The 18,893-nt window shown below is 33.6% G+C and overlaps 2 protein-coding genes across 3 annotated transcripts; one reads left to right on the top strand and one right to left on the bottom strand.

Annotated features, from left to right (window-relative positions):
• The first annotated feature begins 5,685 nt into the window (after positions 1 to 5,685).
• Positions 5,686 to 10,905, top strand: LOC118271895 (trypsin-1). The gene is made up of 6 exons (XM_035588155.2): positions 5,686 to 5,925; positions 7,285 to 7,462; positions 7,925 to 8,041; positions 9,166 to 9,332; positions 9,943 to 10,094; positions 10,512 to 10,905. Exons 1-6 carry the CDS (start codon positions 5,853 to 5,855, stop codon positions 10,731 to 10,733), a joined length of 909 nt encoding a protein of 302 aa, XP_035444048.2. The 5' UTR covers positions 5,686 to 5,852; the 3' UTR covers positions 10,734 to 10,905.
• A 324-nt stretch (positions 10,906 to 11,229) lies between these two features.
• LOC118271894 (SET domain-containing protein SmydA-8-like) lies at positions 11,230 to 17,828 on the bottom strand. 2 transcript variants are annotated; one of them, XM_035588154.2, is made up of 6 exons: positions 17,613 to 17,828; positions 16,415 to 16,460; positions 15,548 to 15,735; positions 15,087 to 15,212; positions 13,800 to 13,922; positions 11,230 to 12,487 (listed from the first exon to the last, which is right to left on the bottom strand). In XM_035588154.2, exons 2-6 carry the CDS (start codon positions 16,454 to 16,456, stop codon positions 11,404 to 11,406), a joined length of 1,563 nt encoding a protein of 520 aa, XP_035444047.2. In that variant the 5' UTR covers positions 16,457 to 16,460; positions 17,613 to 17,828; the 3' UTR covers positions 11,230 to 11,403. The 2 variants fall into 2 exon arrangements, with proteins under 2 accessions (XP_035444047.2, XP_050549602.1); XM_050693645.1 differs by lacking the exon at positions 17,613 to 17,828 and adding an exon at positions 16,538 to 16,976.
• Positions 17,829 to 18,893: the final 1,065 nt, after the last annotated feature.

Raw genomic sequence — 18,893 nt, 5'->3', positions numbered from 1 at the left:
CAGTCTGACACACCCTCTCGCCTCGCCCAAGGAAAGAAGTCATTGGATGATTTTACCCAGTCAAAAAGGCGCTCTCTGATAAACCTGAACTCTTTAAACTGATATCTCTAACTCGCATTCCTAGCGTGAGGATTAGGAGGCTCCTAGTTCACTGCAGTAAACTTTAGTGATTGATGATGATGATGAAAATCTGATATATAATTATGAATTATATTATGTACCTTCTCCAAGATCCTTTGGTGAGCAGTAGCAACTTATAGGCTGATGATGATGATTACGCATTTGTATGCAATTGGAATCAAGTATAAAAATTCCGTCCAATTCGTGGAACCAGTTCTGTTTTGTTGCATAATGTTGTCGATGTTGATAAATAACGTTACAATGTGAGGATTACGGATTGATCAGGTCATGGGCTTACAATTTATTGCCGTTAATGTACTGCGACCTTTAATCTCTTTGACTACAAGACGTGATATGAATCAAATTATTTGTAGGATGCATTTTTTTTAAATAAACGTTGCTCAACATTAGGATTTTTTCCTGTATCGTGGGTGCGCTTACAAACATACAAGTTCACATGCATATGCCACCCAGACCCGAAACAACAATTTGTGGATTAATGGTTTCTCCGTGCGGGAATCGAACCCGCTACACGTTGCACGGTAGCCAGTTACCCAGCCACCGCGCCTACCATGCAGTCAATCGTCTTATTGATACATGTATTTTAGAAAATGTATTTTATGAAAATGTATTTTAGAAAACATTATTGTGGATATGGTGAATATCATTTATAGAGAGCTTAATTCTTTAAATAAATTACAAGAACTACGAATATAAAATTACTAAAACTTGACGGCATTTTACAAATAATATCGTGAAACGGAAACGTCATCATCCTTATTCTAAAGATTAAAGGGGTTATTTTTACAGTGGTCGACTGAACATATTCCAGCTCATCATGATGATTGGTGTGCGCATTCATTTTTTTTTTTCGGAAAATTTTCTTGTTTACTTTTGTTCTTATCAAATGGTCCTTCATTCGTTTGCTTTGCTTTTCACACATGGCAATAAAACACATGTCCGTACAAAGTCATAGCAATCATAAAACTCACAATTTCGGTGTCAATATTTCAAGGTTTATTTCATTTCCTTCATCGAAGGATTAACCTAAATATTTTCGTTTAATTTTGTACGGCACTGATATCGTATTTAAAATTTATGAGTTTCTGAACTAAATATGGATGATAAGGTTATTTTTAATACTCTTTTTGTTTAGCAATAACCTCACTTCAAGTACATTAATTTTATGTTATGTTATAAATGGAATTGTTATTACATTCATTGCATTGTTCAATTTTATTGTTCTCAGCAACATTGTTTGGTTTATTTTTAGCCGTTGTTATGAAATTTTGTTTTATATTTTTGGAAGTGAGATTTTTATTGGATGGAAGATTTATTTTTTTATTGAAAATTAAATGATGATTATTGAGATGTTCTTTATTTGAAAAGTTGAAAGAAAATTACGAATTCGAGCTTATAAACAAACATGTTTTTTTTTATATAAAAATGTCGAACATATTAAATAGTTTAAATATGGAAAAAATGTAACCATGTTTTTATTAATATTTGACCATTATCATTAAATCTGTCACAAGACTGCCAGATCTTAGAGACCAATGACTTAACGGCATGCATCCAGCTGATCACTGTGAATCATCATCAAAATATCAGTCACAATGTCTACTCCTGGATATATTATGACATCCAGATCTAATAAAAATAGATCTATAAAAACACCACATAAAAGCTACTGTCCCAAAATATTAATTCATTCTTCTTCATAAATTGCTATCCAACAGAACTACGATATCAGTCCCTCCTCTTTAAGTCCACTGCAGCGTGATACTACTCTCGGTTTAATGCGGGCGTGGCCAGACTACCAACTAGACGCCTCACCTTCGTACGACCTCACTTCTTTATCACCCACATACACGAACGAATCTTTTCCGCAAATGCAGTTCCGACTTTGACAAGACTATTTTTAGTAGAAGGACGGAATGATAAAAAACGTATTTTGGACAGTTTCTTTTTTTATTAATTATTGTTATTTATTATGATCTCTTTTTGAATGTTTTTTTTTTTTTTTTGATATAATTCCTTGCCTGATGGGTGAAGATTATGTTAATGGGATAGTATTTTATGTCCGACTTTTTTTATTCTGGACACTTTTTTTGTTCGTGATAATTCTGTGAGGTTTTAAATCTTCTAGAACTGTAGATGTTAATTTCCAAATTAATTATCTTGTTCTTACTTACGGACAACCGATGGCAAGTGGGGCAGAAAGGTTCTGCCCCAATGGCCAGGAGGTTGATATGAAGATGATGATGATGAATCTTGTTCAACTACGGGATACAATCAGATCAAGTTGTAAGTGTGGAGGACCAAGGGCTTTGGATCTGGAGCAGCAGTGATGGTGATATAAAATATCGACTGCACGGTTGACGCGGTGGCTGAGCAACTGGCTGCCGTGCAACGTGTAGCGGGTTCGATTCCCGCACGGAGCAACTCTTTGTGTGATCCACAAATTGTTGTTTCGGGTCTGGGTGTGATGTGTATATGAACTTGTATGTTTGTAAACGTACCCACGACACAGGAGAAAATCCTAATGTGGGGCAACGTATTTAAAAAAAGAAATATAGGAAACAACATTATCAACTAAAAAAAAACAATCGTGATATCACAATAGCATATTTTAATATTCAAATTAAAATATCGATAATCAAATAAGGTAATATTATGTCTCCTACACACCAACCTTCGTCATACGATCCACGGAGGCCAACGCTCTACCGCTAGTGGAACTTTACCGGTAACTGATAACAAAATGTCAATGTGAATGATGATACATACTCGTAGATTGATATGCATAGAATGTTTCTTTTACTTTTTTTTTAAACGGTTTAATTTAGTTAGACCAGTTTGTTTATTTGGGTCAAAAGTAATTTGTTTTTCACTCCCTTCCTCTCTTAATTTTGAAGATCGTGCATTATTATAATCAATTTTTTTTTCACAACTACTTCTACTATGGATATCAAATCTCCCAAAATTGCTGTAACTCCTGTAAGCCAGAATCTATAGTAGATAGTATCCAGTACACAGTACAGTAACCATTTGTGTTATAAGCCCATGTAATAGCGTGTGAGCCTATTGATATATACTGGGCACAATTCCAGATTCCGTGCTACTACTGAGAAATTTTCGAAAAACCGAAAAATGCCCAGTAATACTTTCCTTAACCCAGGAATCGAACCCGAGACCCCTTGTCCGGCAGTCGCACTTGCAACCACTCGACCAACGAGGCAATCGTTTAAAAAAACAATATTATCACTACACAGTTTGAAACTGACACAAAATGTAATCAATCATTGGCTATTTAACATAAAATGTAGGGCAAGATTCGTTCCACTTGCGATGCACTTGACCAACTGTAATTAACGACTGAGATATTATGCTAATGAGCATTGCAACTTATTTTTGTTTTGAGGGCGGAATATCATCCATTTTCTTCTCCCGCCTTGGATGAGGTGAGAGGGAGTGTCAGACTCTTACTGACTAAAAAACACCCCGTTCCTACTCCTGCTTTGAGCCGGAGACCCGGTAAACCTGCTTGGTAGTCCACAGCTCCAATGATTGTAAGCCTACAATAATGATTAGCAAATTCTTCTATACTTTTTATTGGATAGGCCGACACATGAGTCACCCTCGATGGTGGTCAATCGGCGATCTCTATAAATTGGCTCATTCATACTGCAGTATGGCTCTCCATATGATTATTTTCTTGGTATTAATAGAGTTATTAGCTATTAAAATCAAAGATTGCTTTTATCGGGATTACCTCTTCATAAGCATAATTATAAAAATGTATTAATATTGTTAATGTTAATTGAAATATTTCCAATTAAAGATGGTATTCATAGAGTCATTAAAAATATGCTTAATCAATTAATACATTAATTATTGTTTTATTTTTGAATGCCATCTTTTGTTTTAAACAAGAAACTATAACCTTTTAAACATAAAACTAGTTAAGGAAACGAAAAACAATGTGCTCAGGAGTTACTTAACGTGATTTAACATACTAAAAGGAAATAACAAACTGACTGACAAACAAATCAAATCACGTAATGTACAAGGAATAACATTTAAATTGCAAATCGTGTTTATCATTGATTTCATTGTTTTTAAATATTTCATGGTTTTAACCGAGTTCGCCATTAATTTTAACAGCTGGAATAATGAATATGTAACTTGCATGAAGGTGACAACTGTTTAAGATAATAGCACTGAAGTTTCTAAAGAGGATTATTTTGAATTCATAACATATTACTTATGTGTTTATTATTAATATTGTAAACCTTTACTCTAATAAATTTATTGTTTGTGTTTCTTTCCCATACTTGATGTTATGTACCTTTTTAAATGTTTCTTTTTTAAAGTAGTAGCCCAATAATACATTTTTGTTATCTTAGAATTGAAAAAAGTATTAAAATACGATACTTCATTATTTTCTTTTTAAAATGCATGCTTTGTTTTACAAAATTACTTAATATGTTGAATTATTATTGTCCATAAGTATTCAACAAACAATATATTATATTCTTAAAACTATGGACGTAAAAAAAAACAAGATTATACGTGTATATTGGTGTTCGTAATTAATTTATGACCTTTCATTTTTAACTTCCGACCGATATTATATGATGGTAAAAGACTGACCCTTTATTAAATCGGACATTTAACAAATCTGATAAAAATATAGTGTTACATTGTATTTATATTTTACTTACGCAACATTTTTAAATAAATAACATAAACTATATTCATAAATTAAACAATAATAAATATTAATTATAAAACAAATTAATTAAATAAAAATAATAATCACCAAACATTTTTGGTGACTATTATGTATAAATTATCATTACAATGTATACAATAATTCAGATGCCAATGCGTACAAATATTTCGATAATGTCTCTATGGCTATCGTTACGTACGGTTCCGCGACTGTAATCGTTATCCGTCGAGGTTACCGCGAACCTGACAATGAATTTGTAATAGTGATGTGCGATGGTTTGTCGTGTCAGTATTATCGATACATTTACTTGCATGTTTTACAGTAAAGGGGAGATATGTGGGCTATCTGATGGTGAATTATACTCAATATCATTGGATTTACAAATGTATTTTGGCTTTGCGAGCTTTTAGGGTGATTAATATGATTAAATGTTCAAAAGGTTATATTGACCCAACCTAATAGTCGGGTCAATATAACCTTTTGGCTTGTATTTCTTCCTTTCCTTCCAGAGAGAGAGAGTGACTATTAAAATAATACCTATTGATTTCTATTGTCAGGGTAATTATCATTTTTGAATTTAAATTAAACATTTCTAAAGCCTGGAATATAAATCTAAATATTCATAAACAGATATTTGAAAATAAAAAGCGTGTTGTAATAATGAACAATTTATAAAAAAAAAACATTTATTGCATTTACACATTTATTTTCATATCAGACCAAAAATATCGATATAAGAAAACACAAGCACAACACTACAATACATAGGGGTCAGGCCTTCAAACATGCGAAGGAGGGCCGACACAAATCATAGAGGAGTTAAATATCCTTAAGTTAACCGCAAACATGTAGTGAGTGCACGCACTTTGACACGTATACCTATATATTAAATTTATCGATATATTTAGTGATGTCCTAGACCCATATATATCTCGCGAATATATACCAGTGTTATATCTGAAAATTCATCAGATAATAGTTTGTTTTTGACAAAATGTGTCGTGTGCCATTTTTTGTTTTTGTGTTTTATATTTTTTGTGTCAATTATGGATTTTGTTTTATTAATTGTGAGTATTTTAATATAAATTATATACTTTTTAAATTATATTTATACATCTTATTTTACAAAATATTTTGAGGATCAAAAATTTTCCGGATTATTTATTGATTAAAATTAATTATTTTATATTTGAATCGAAGAAATATTTTAAATAAATTCAACCAAGATAATATATCTACAGGTATTTGTAAAATATGTGCAAAATATTCTATTAAGCCTCATAAATAATAATTATTGAAATTTAAACTTCCGTGATTATTAGAACGGAAATAGTAATTTCCGTTGAAGAAGTTTCTTGGGAAGTAAAGTGAATATAATTAATAAATTATTTTAAATCAGTTTGCATTAATAAATAAATATTAGATACACAAATAAAATTATTTACTATACTAGCTTCTGCCAGCGGCTTCGCCCACGGTCCCGTGGGATAAAAAGTATCCTATGTGTTATTCCAAACGATATAATTTCAGTTATTTTGACGTGATTGAATAAAAAACATACTCACAAACTCGCTAGCATTCACATTTATAATATTAATAAGATTATTTTTATTGACAAATCCATTTAAATTAATAATTTACTAAAGCCATAAAATAACAATGATATAAAAAATACTACACATTATTAAAATAAAAATGTATAACATAAAAAAATATACAAATATAAACCTTGACTGAAATTAATCAAAACAAAACTCGACCATGACCGAGGCTTTGACCCACAGACCTGCAATCTATATATAGCCAGGCAAATTATGTAGCCTATTATAAAATATAAGGCTATATTTAACCTGAGCAATAAAATGACCAATGAAACTAATGAATCACCTTATCTGATCATGAAGCACTTTATTGTAATGATTATGAATAAATTTTCGTGGCCATTGGCCGTATTTTAGGAGGTCCATTCATATATTTTTTGGAAATTCTCAAGTAGGTAGTGTTCTTTTGTGAATGTCGTCGTCGACTTTTTAAATGAAAAAATATGAGTAGATAACTGGTGATAAATAGATTTTATTTCCGGGGTTATACGAAAATACCTTTTTTAGTCAAAGCTCAGTTCAACTTTCGATAGGCCATTAATGGGAGATAAAAAATTTAATGACAAATTCTGTGATCTGTAATATGTAAACAAGTAGGAGATACTTAGTTCAGTAACTTTTTTGGTCAAAATCCCATAAGATTTATCAAGATATATTAATTAAGCCTGGCGTACCATGACTTACGACCATAAAACTACATGTTTAAAAAGCTCTTATAGGCAGTAAATAATATATTTAACTTATTTAAGAGTCGTTTAAAGAAACTTCTTCAATTCTTTTTCTAATAAATAAAGCCCCATAATCCAATTCCTTCTCATCCCTCAGTGGCGGACGTAGAATGCGGTATCGACGTGGCTCGCAGTGCCCGTATAGTGGGCGGGGTGGACAGCCTGCCTGCCGAGTTCCCCTGGGCAGCAAGCGTGTGGAGACAGGGTGCTCATCAGTGTGGAGCCACTGTGCTCAATGATAGGTGGCTGCTGACTGCTGGACATTGCGTTTGCAGGTATGGAGATCATTTTTGATGGGATCTCGATAATGTCTTATTGGTTTTCAGTCTTTAAGGATGACAAAGCTGTGTTTGTCTTTTTTGACTGTCAAAAATTACCAGTGATTATTATTTTTGTCTAGTGTAAGATGTATCATTAGAACTTAAAACGGGATATTTACCATGTTTAGTAATTTCTGTGAGTTTCCGACATTTCGGCATTGTTGCAAGCGCCAAGATCACGATATAACTCTTAGAAATTAATAAACATGGTAAATATCTAGTAACCATGTCAGTCTAAAAACTTATATGTACACCTAGTGTAAGGTGTATTTACTAATCTCATTTTATTCAATTAAAATCTTAGTTAGGAATAAGAGGGTGCTTTATAGACGAATAAAGCACCCTCTTATTACATTACTACTATACATCAATAAAATCGTAATTAATAATATAAAGTGACATAATTATACTTTTCAGTGTTTTCGACGAGTTCTACAAATCGAAGCAGCTGTCGGTAGTAGTTGGTTACACCGATATCTCTGTCAAGGATGAAAATCAACCTATTGCCAGAATTATACCACACCCGGATTACAGGTAAAAAAAAAATCTCCATTTACTGCCTTATGGATCGGAATTATTGCAACCAAGAAGACAAAAGATCAAATTCAATTTAAAAACATAATAGTATTTATGATGCAGTAGGTTCAAACTCTATTTAAAACTTTTGCGTTGTGTGAGTGAGGTTACCGGAGGCCCAATAATTATCCCCCTTCCCAATCCCCGATTCCCCAACAACCCTTAAATTCCTAACCTCCAAAAGGCCAGTAACGCCTCTGGTGTTTCCATGGGCGGCTGCGATTACTTACCATCAGATGAACCATCTGCTCGTTTACCAGCTTATACAACTAAAAAATAATTCTATGAAAAGGTAGTTGCCCTTTTAGAAAACCTTGACTACAATAACTAAAAGTTCATGTCTTTCACCCTAAAACTCTTTCAGCTGATTATTTTAACTATTTTAAGTCATTAATTATCTTTCCATTTCAAACATGACTTCGTCTTTTTATAATTAAAAACATGTTTGCAAGTAAGCATGAACAGTATTGTCTAAGTACCTGAATATCAATTTCAAGTTGAGTTTCTTACTTTGACGTGTCTTTTGATAAAACCCTTGATGCGTTATCTAGCCTCGTCTATTGTAATTATCTCTGTATTGTATTGTTTCAAAGTATTTTTGGATATTTTGTAGACGTCTTTGTTTTCAGTGATGACATTCATTAAATTTAATATTGGCTTTTGTCTTTTTGATATAAGTGCAGACATAATTATACTATCATTATAAAATTCTGGGCATTTTTTTATTTTCTTTTTTAATAAAGAACTGTTGTAAAATAAAATAAACTTGTTTTGAGTGTGTTTACAAACAAACAAGTTCGACCAGAAAGAACAATTTGTGGATCATACAAAGAGTTGCTCCTTATGGAAATCGAGCTCGTTACACGTTGCACCGCAGCCAGTGGCCCAGCCACCGCACCAACCGTGTAGTCATTTTTAATAATATTTTTGTAATTTCAATTTATTGTCACTTAATCATTTTGGTAGGTTTTGGTATTGATGAACCCTCTGAAGATAGTTAAATACAGACAAGAAAAAGCTAGTAGGGTAAACAACGGTAAAGCTATCGTCTATAATCGACCATTCCTTTCTATTGCTCCCAGATGCAACAAGAAGTCCAATGACGTAGCTCTACTGAAGACTGCGCGACAACTGCGCTGGTCAACTGGTCTCCAACCAGCCTGTCTGCCCAACTCTCCAGCGCAGGACTTCAGTGGAACATCAGCTACTGTTGCTGGATGGGGCTTTACTAACGAGGATAGAGAGAAAGGTGAGATTGAGGTAGACAGAACTAGTGGTAGCATAATGTAGGTACTAAATTTTGCATTAATTTTATTCGATTTAAAAGAGGAAATTTGTAGACATGGGTATGTTATTGATTCATTTTTCTCTATAAGTTAGATGATTAGATAATAACACTTTATGAAGTTTCGTGATAATGTGATATCTAGAAAAACATTGAAAGCCTAATGAGTCAAGGAACTCAGACAAGTTTTAAATCTATTTATTGTACTTCTATCACCGTTAATAGTTTAATTATACTTTGTACCATAACTTAATCTAATGTGATGGACATGATTGTTATGGCAAAATATTTAAAGAAGATAATGCTATCCAACGTTTAACATTCAAATTGGCAACAACCACACTATGATTTAATAACCACAGTATAATTTTACGTTTTATTGAAGAACATTTGTTGATCACTTGGTTCGAGCAACTAGCTTCACTGACAGACAGACTGATGGACAATTCAACGTTTCAAAAGTGCCTAATTAAGGATTAATTGAAATTAATGCTTTGGCTTTGACTTCGATTTAGTAGAGTAGTAGCAGTAGCTCAGACTTTGGTATTTATTCAGTAGTATCTTCTTCTTCCAGGATCAAGACCCAGCATCTTACAGAAGACAGAAGTGACAGTAGTGACGAATGATGAGTGTAACAGCTGGTACAGGTCTCAAGGCAGCAAGATCAAGGTCATACCCACCCAAATGTGTGCTGGACATGAAATTGGGGGCCGTGACTCTTGCTGGGTGAGTATCGGGGTATCACACATGCTGCATTCATTATATTTAACAAGCTTGTCAGCTATTTGAAACTAAACATTCAACGTGGCAATGCTGCCAGTCTTCTGAGGACGTTCCCCGGTGACAGTGATGTCGATGAATATATTTTTTTTATGAAATTGATGTTAATCGAGCAGACTGGTTACCTTATGGTAAGCGATCAACGCCGCTCATGGAAGCTAACTAAATCTAAATCCGGGTTTTCTAGTTTCTCAAAAAATCAAGTGTAGTTTTGTGAAATGTAAATCTGGAAATTTTTGCTAAGCTCTTAGGATGGAATCTAGACCGTAACTATTAATATCTATAACTATCACCACATAATTTAACCTTTACTTTTGTTCCAAATATTTTCTATTAACAATAGTATATTTTTTCTACCCACAGGCTGACAGCGGTGGCCCACTCATGATCAAGGATGATAAACGTCATATGATGGTGGTAGGAGTAGTTTCCACTGGCAGTGGGTGTGCCAGACCCAGGATGCCTGGAGTATACACTAGAATATCGAGATACACAGACTGGATAGTACAAAGTATTAACGGAGACACAGCAAGAAGTGGTTTGAACTGGTATCCAAGTTTTAGCAGCTTTTTTGGACGAAAATGAAGATGGTGATGGAGAAGATTTAAATGGTAATGATTTGAGAAGAGTGTTGGAAGAATTTTAAAGACGAGAAGCTTCCTTCGTAAGGGGTCCCTTGTATAAATGCACTTAGAGTAAAGTTATTTAAGAGAAAAGTTCTAAGGAATTGTCTTTTGTCTAGATAGCAACGATGTATTATGCAAGGGTGCAATGTAAGTTGTTAAAAGATTAGTCAAGAATATATTTGTCCATAGGTTTATTAGAGTAAATAAAATATGGGTCTTAATTTTTTGACCACGATTATAAAGGTAAAAAAGAAATTAAGATCGATTAACATAGTTTTAAATATTTGATATAAAATTGTTACATAATTATAGTAAATACGTAGATTAACAATGTGCTGTGAGTAAAATATATAAAAAAGAAGATACTATAATTTATAAACTAGAATAAAAAAAATGCTTTTAAAAAGTACAATATTTTATCCGTACTTTGTGACTAGATTTAAACAATGTTTTGTAAAATACTAAATAGCTCAAAGCAGATTTTAGTAACCTTAATATAGTATGTTAAAATAATAATGTTATTGTAATTAATAACCAAATAGCATCACATAAGATGCGTACTAACATCAAAGAAACCAACTGTGATATACCTTAAGATAGAATTAACAAAAGACCAAATAAACAAGTAATCAAACTACTATTTTCTTTTGCTTACAAAACTTATCAAATTCCCTTTTACTGTCATCTAATACTGACTGTAGCCTTTTTCCAGAAACTTCTTCCAAATCATCTTTAACTGACTTGAAAGCATCATCTATAGCCAATTTAGCTTCATTTAGCAAAGGTTTCATATCTTCTGTCTTTGGCCCAACCATATTTTTACACTTCATTACTAAGGCTGAATGTAATTCATGTTGCAAAACAGTATTATACAAACTCAGTCTCGCATTGCCTGGATCTAAAGCCTTCGTGATAGAAATGAGCTCTCTACACATTTTGATTTTCTTATCCAGAATATCCATTGACGTATACCCTTGTTCCCTTCCATACAATTGTACTAGAGAATGCTTTAACGAGTACATGTAATAATGATTTGGGTGCAGAAACATTGCCAGTCTACAAAGTAGATTCTCTAGTATCGTCACAGAACCTTCCATCATCAGAACTGCTTCTACATCTTCTCCCATTTGTGACATTATCATGTGCACTTGAGAACTGCTGACTCTTACTGGACATTTGTTACAAACCCAATCAGTTTCATCATCCAAAGGATCTTCTGGTAAATGGATTCCATCACAAGGTTTATTTTCATCACCTAAACATCTCATAGCACTTAGATATGTGCCAAGTTCAGTCGGATCGCTACATCTTGGACATTTGCAGGCAAAATATTTCGAGTCTTTCAAGTGTTGTCTCCTGGCTTGCGTTCCCCATAATGCATGACTGTACATTGTAGCTATGTGATCGTTTTTCATTATAGGAACAACAGCTTTTATAGTTATTTCATATAGATCTTTCCTATCTTTAGGATTAAATGCAAAAGATGTATGCTTCGTGTTAGGCATGCAACTATGTTCCATTTTGCAAGTCACAGCGTACAAAGCGCTAAGTTCAGTTCCTTGAGGCAAACGAATCTCCAAAGCATTCGTGTCTATAATTCCACAAATTCTATGAAGTAATTCCGAAGTTATTTCGTACGATTTTCTTAATTTTTCGTCCATCTTGTTTATGAAGTTGTTAATTATATATTCGACGATGAATTCGTTGGCCTCCCTGGAATTACAAAGAGGGAATTAGTTTTATGATGCTATAAAGACTTAATTTCAAATTGTAATATTCTATCCGTTGACTTAATTACTTAGAAAGTTTTTGTATTCGGTATTAAGTTTTCGAATCGAGGTTTTGTTTACGTACGCTCTTTTGATGCCCGAATCATCTGTCATATTGTTAGTTAAGAACAATTTACAATATTCATGAACTCCAACAAAAGATTCTTTGAAGTTAAGAAGATATTAAATAAGCGAACTTAAGGAATAGTTGTCATTTAATAAAATTTTAAACGAGACTTGCCTTTACAGCCTAACTATGTTCAGAGACAAACATAAATTATATTAGAAAAGATGCCGAAAGTATTTGAATTCTCTTTAGGTTCTTTCAATCAATTCTTCAATTGTTATAAATAATACGTTTTCCTCTTTTCGTTTAATAGTATTCAGTCGAAGAGTAAACAGCTTTTCGAAACGACCGATGATTAAATAAATAAAAGAATTCCAAAAGAGATTGTAAAGAAATGGGTCCAATTCTTATTATTTTTATTCTTAACTGATTAGGTGTATTTTCGTTATCTTACTTAGTAATTGAAAGTCTGTTACTATAATAATGGATCATTGAGCTAAGATATAGGGATAGGATAACCGATTCACAAAAGAATGTCAGTCCACCCTTTTGAAATGACTTATTATTTTTTTTCTGTTTCAAAAACAAATAAATGAAAAGATTTTGCAACAATCCCAGCAAAATGAACATTTCCGCGACCCACAAATTTGAAAGAGAAAAGGGGAAACGTGTTACCTTTTTTTGTTTTCGAGTTAAAAACCTTCAAAAGGTTCAGAGTTTGGGGCAAATTGAAAAGGGATTGGTTGGAGGTTGTTGGTTTGTTATACCTCATTTTGTTCATTAAAAGTACATACATACATACATACCACACACCTCTCTCTCACAGGGGTAGACAGAGACAGTGGAACATCAATTGCTACGAAAAATTCTTACATACTTATTCCGCTTCATCAAAAGTCATTTTTGGATTTTTGGTCCAGTTCAATTGAGTAATATTAAAAGTACATTTTTGGAAAAGCTGTCATTTGGTCGAGGGATAACAAAAATTGCCAGTACGACTGCCTAGTGAAAGGATCAATGGAAGAGTTGAACAAAGTATTCTACTAACTCTGAAGAGTAACATCTCCTGTATTCATAGTATCAATGTTTAATCGTATGTGAACTTCATATGTGCGATTTATAATTTGTAATGTCATCTGCTGATTTGTTCGTCGATCGTCCATGTGCGTGATCTGTCATCTATACTTACTCGTAGGCCTCGCTTCCTGGAGGTCGACACTCCATGTGTGACTGCAAATCCAAGAGTTGCTTCCAACCTTCTGGATCTGTCTTCTGTAGTAAGGCACATCGTAGTGGCATTAGGGCATCATGCCTGAAAGGAAAAAAGGTTTCTTAGGGCTTCATCGGTCTAATACGTTATATGAAAATTTAATCAGTGTTTGTATTGAACGTGCGCAGAAAGGGTTTTGAGTCGTTACATTACAGCTGTTGATATTAAAAAAAAATACATTTTTTTTTAAAAAAATACATTTTTTTTTAATTTGGTAAGAAGATTATAGTAACTCTATATCTTATATTGAATATTTATCAGTTATTTTTTTTCATACCACGACGGTGGCAAAGTAGTTAACGACAATTTTTTAGACAATTTTGTTCATCCATTTGTGCTCTGCACCACCCTGCTATTGGCTAGTAGACAATGCCATTCGGCATTAAGCCCGCCTATGTTCATTTATACATAAAGTGTTAAATAAATAAATAAATAATTTCGGACAGCATTATTGGACAAACTATTTTTTGGCTTAAAAAGGATGGAAGAGTTTTTAATCTTCTGTCTAGACGGATAAGTAGAAAAAAGATCTTAGTAACAGTGGCTATACTTAATTATTTTTCTTTGATTGTGCCCTGAGAAAGTTAAAAGCCTAGTTTTGTTATATAACGAAATGTCTTTGGAAATACATAAAAGAAATCTACTAATGGAGATGAGATTCGCCCGACCTGTTTCTAACTCTATTTAACTTGGAAACCGAACTGGTAATAGTAGTTTAGGTAATGTTTAATCTTTGGGAACTATGTTATCATCTTTAGTTACATGGTCGTACTTCTTTCACCATTATCATAGTTTGAATTTTATTAATTAGTAACATATTCAGAGCGAGTGTCAGACTCAGTCTCAGTCTTACTGCTCGTTCCTTCTACTGCTTTGAGCCGGACCCCCCGTAATCTGTTACAATATTCGCGACCTCTCCCCTACTAAATAGCTTCGCCAACGTAGTCACCAAGAGTGTCTGTCCAAATGACAATCCTCTTACTAACATAATTAATGCGAAAGTTTGTGAGTTTGTTACTCAATCACATCAAAACCGCTGAGGAGATCAGGATGTAATTCGTAACAGTCGTAGATTATGGTCTGGTATAACACATAATAGGATACTTTTATCCCACGGAAATACGGGTGAAACCGCTGGCAGAAGTTAAGTTACAAAAAAGAACCTCAATATAGTATAAGTAGATAATTAAATATAAAGTAACAAACCTGTAATAATCAGCCATGTTTTTCAAAACGCATTCGGGTCTCAAACTGAGGATATCACATTCAGCTCCATGATGTCTTGGATCCTTTAGACCTGGACAATTGCCTGAACAGACAGGCCAACCGCATCTGTGGATGTAGGGACAGATATAAAATAACTAGTAACAGCCCTTATTTATTAATTTTAATTTGATTTATCAAAAATATGGTCTTAAAACTTAATTATGATACCAATGACGATATTAATACTGTGGATACAGAGATGCACATTATTGCAAATAGGATAGTGATAAGAATAATAAACTTGTTTTTTTTTATTACATTAGTCGCTATGTTTAGACTCTAGGTGGACAGATAAGAAACGTTATATTTTCTTTTATCAACACATTATAATTTGACCTTAGAAGTATTTTACGAAACTTTTTTTTACATAAGTGGTTGATGGTTAGTGATTAGGCACTTACTTAGTACATCTTTCTCCAGATTCAGTAAAAACTGGTTTGTAGCATCCAACGCAAGGCATAGCTACTTCTGGATCCAGCATGGCCTTAGGCCCAAATACAAGAGGTCTTTCAGTCAGCACTATGTCTCCTGGACTCAGGTCATGGGAAGCAACGAGGTGTCTGCCCACGTCGTCATCTGATGTTTGAACCTGGAAGGATAAAATTGTAATTGTAAAAGACCGGCAATGCGCCTGGGACTCTTCTGGTGTTGCGGGTGGCATTGGGCGACGATGATCGCTTACCATCAGGTGACCCGTCTGCTCGTTTGCTCCCTTATCCATATAAAAATATTACTTTTTATTTTGCATTTTATATTAAGAGTCTAAATAAGGTATTAAAATCAATTTAATCTATATCCAACTGTAGTAATATTATCATCTTCCATCATTACGATTCATTTCTGATAGAAATAAGAGTTGAAGCTAACTAACGCCATCTAGTATTCCCAAGATGCAATCTTTACAGTGACATCTGTGAACGACTCGAGCTATTTAGATAAATGAAGCGGGAGCAGCCGGGAATGAGAGTTTGAAAGTACAAGGAGAAACCGAAAGAGGTCGCCACAGTATTTTTCAGACAAAAAAATCTATGTATAATATATATAAAAAAAAACTTAATGTGTTGCTAAACACAAATCTCGCGAACATTTAGACCGATTTCGATAATTATTTTTTGTTGAGTTTGTTACTGTTGTGAAAAGATTTTTATGTAAAAACAAAATGACAAAGATGCTTAGATTTAAGGCGAAACAAAAAGGTTCTGGGCTATCCAATTGTATTTTATAAAAGTACCTACTGAATAGAATTATAATATTTTATTCTTACTTACCAAACGATAAGCCAGTGTACTACTACCGTTCTCATGATCCATATTTCTGGAACAACACGATAAATAGTTCATCAGTTTTTAACCATCTAACCATGTTTGAAAGTAATAGTTAGTATCACCTACTTAGTTTCTCTCCATCCACCCTTAAATTCCTAACCCCCAAAAGGCCGGCAATGTACTTGTAACGCTTCTGGTGTTTCGACGGCGGTTGCTTACCATTAGATGATCCGTCTGGTCGTTTACCGGCTTATATCATAAAACTAAGAAAGATTTTGTGAAAAGTTGCGTCAAGGTTAAAGCACACATAGTTGCACGTTGAACTACCAAAAACTCATAAAAAATAAAATAAAATTTCACAATACACAATTTGTATTCATATAAACTGCTTTTGGCACATCTCCAGATTGCACGACATCACTCAAGACGTCGTCTTAACTATACAGCTGATGTTCTGTTGCGCTCATTGCTATGATACCGTTCAGTAATTCAGCACAAGCATTGGCTGTCACGTAAATCTATTTTGATTGTGCAAATAAAATTAACGTAACATTTGTTAGAGGTGTTGCATTGTCTTCTGTACCTATATTTTGTTTAAACTTTGATTATACATTAGGGGTTTTATTGGCTATCGGGAGCTGCGGACAATGTAAAAGGTTGCCGGGGCTCTGGCTCAAAGCAGGAGTATGAACGGGGTGATTTTTAGTCAGTAAGAGTCCGATACTCCCTCTCACCTCGTCCAAGGCGGGAGAAGTCATTGGATGATTTTCCCTCCTCAAAATTTTCATATGCTAATGACATTACTGTTTTTAATAATTGTCTGTTGTGTTATGGTATGTTTGAGATTATTTCAAGGAATAGCCTTTTTAGTTTTTGATGGTAACCTAACAATTCTATCAAAGTTTTTCAATAAATTTTGTCAATGTAAGATGAAACTCAAATCAACATGTTTTAGGTCACACTGAACTTTTGTTTGCTCTGTACCTAATGTAATTAATTATGTTCTATTTCGGTATTTAATTACACTACATGTCATTAGTTAGTATTCAGTTGCTCAATATTGCAACAAATTATTTCATTGTTCTCTCTGATCCAATTCAATCCATTATGAATGATAAGAAATAGGAAAAGATTATAGTCATAAAGGAGGGAAATAATTATTACCATCATATTTTGTTAATAAAAAGTATTCCATACTTACAATGGCCCACCAAATTCCAAGGTATAGTCACTCAAAACTGTCACTATGAAACCATGAGATTTAAAACAACAATAGTATTGGATGCAATTAAAAAAGTTGCACACGAGTATCTGTCACTGGCCGCTCGAAGGACTGAGTGGCTTTCAATCGAGTGACGATTAATGAATCGAACTGCAAGCTAAGAAACTAGTGTTACTTCATACTTGTTTGGGCTATTAAAAGCACGTATAGACATTAAAGGCGAATGGCAGGGTTGTATGGGAGTTTCGTACAGCAAAAAATTTTCGTGTTCCCGAATATTTTTGGGTTTAATTGGTAGTAAACATGAGCCCTATAAAAATTCTCAGATTTTTAGAAGTTGGGAGATAAGAGATATAACCAGTTTTATGTTTGAGGTTATGTTTGTCTATGGTCAATGGAAATATTCTGTAAATATGGATATTTTACAAGATTTTCATATTATTTATAAGGTAGAATATACATATAGTAGGTATGGGCTAGTAGAGAAGCTTGTTGTTAATAATATCAAAAGCACAGGTCAATCGCCAAGGTTAAGCAACCCTTGCCGACTTTGGTGTGTGGATGGGTGACCATCATAGCAAGTCTCCTTCGTGTTTCGGAAGGAGAAAGAGTAGGAAGATAACAAAATGACTTATGGAACATTTATCTTATAATAAAGTAAGCTACTATCATCATTGTCTAGAGTTTGTTTCGCATTGACGTTGTATTTCGTTGAGTGAGTGAGTTACCGGAGGCGCAATTACAATCCTCAATTCCCTAACAACCCTTAAATTCCGTACCAGCAAAAGGCCGGCAAGGCACTTTAACGCCTCAGGTGTACATGGGCGGCGGCGATTGCTTACCATCAGATGTTCCGTCTGCTCGTTTACCAACATATTGCATAAAAAAGATACTTACCTAGTATAACTCCGAAACCCGACTTTTGACCTTAATTGTAGTACTTTAGTAAGTTTATTCAGTTTGAGAATATTTATCTATAGAAGGGTGTCTCATTACTATTGAGAGGTGGTCCCAACATTACTCTTTGTTCTTTATCACGTATAGGTAAGCACTAAGCACATAAACATTGTTTAAGTGAAAAAGAATGTAGGAAGTTGATAAATTGACATGAGAATTTACCCATTCAGTAGGGTGCTATGTCCAGCAGCAGTCTACAATAGTTTGATAATGATTAAGTGCTGATGAAGTTTTGAGTGTAGGTAAATAAAGCAACTTAGTTTTTGTAGGAATACATTTACTTTATTTTCTTATAATTACTTG

The sequence above is a fragment of the Spodoptera frugiperda genome, chromosome 5 (genome assembly GCF_023101765.2).
Source record: "Spodoptera frugiperda isolate SF20-4 chromosome 5, AGI-APGP_CSIRO_Sfru_2.0, whole genome shotgun sequence".
NCBI classification, from domain to species: domain Eukaryota; kingdom Metazoa; phylum Arthropoda; class Insecta; order Lepidoptera; family Noctuidae; genus Spodoptera; species Spodoptera frugiperda.
This window is presented reverse-complemented; position numbering and strand designations above follow the sequence as displayed.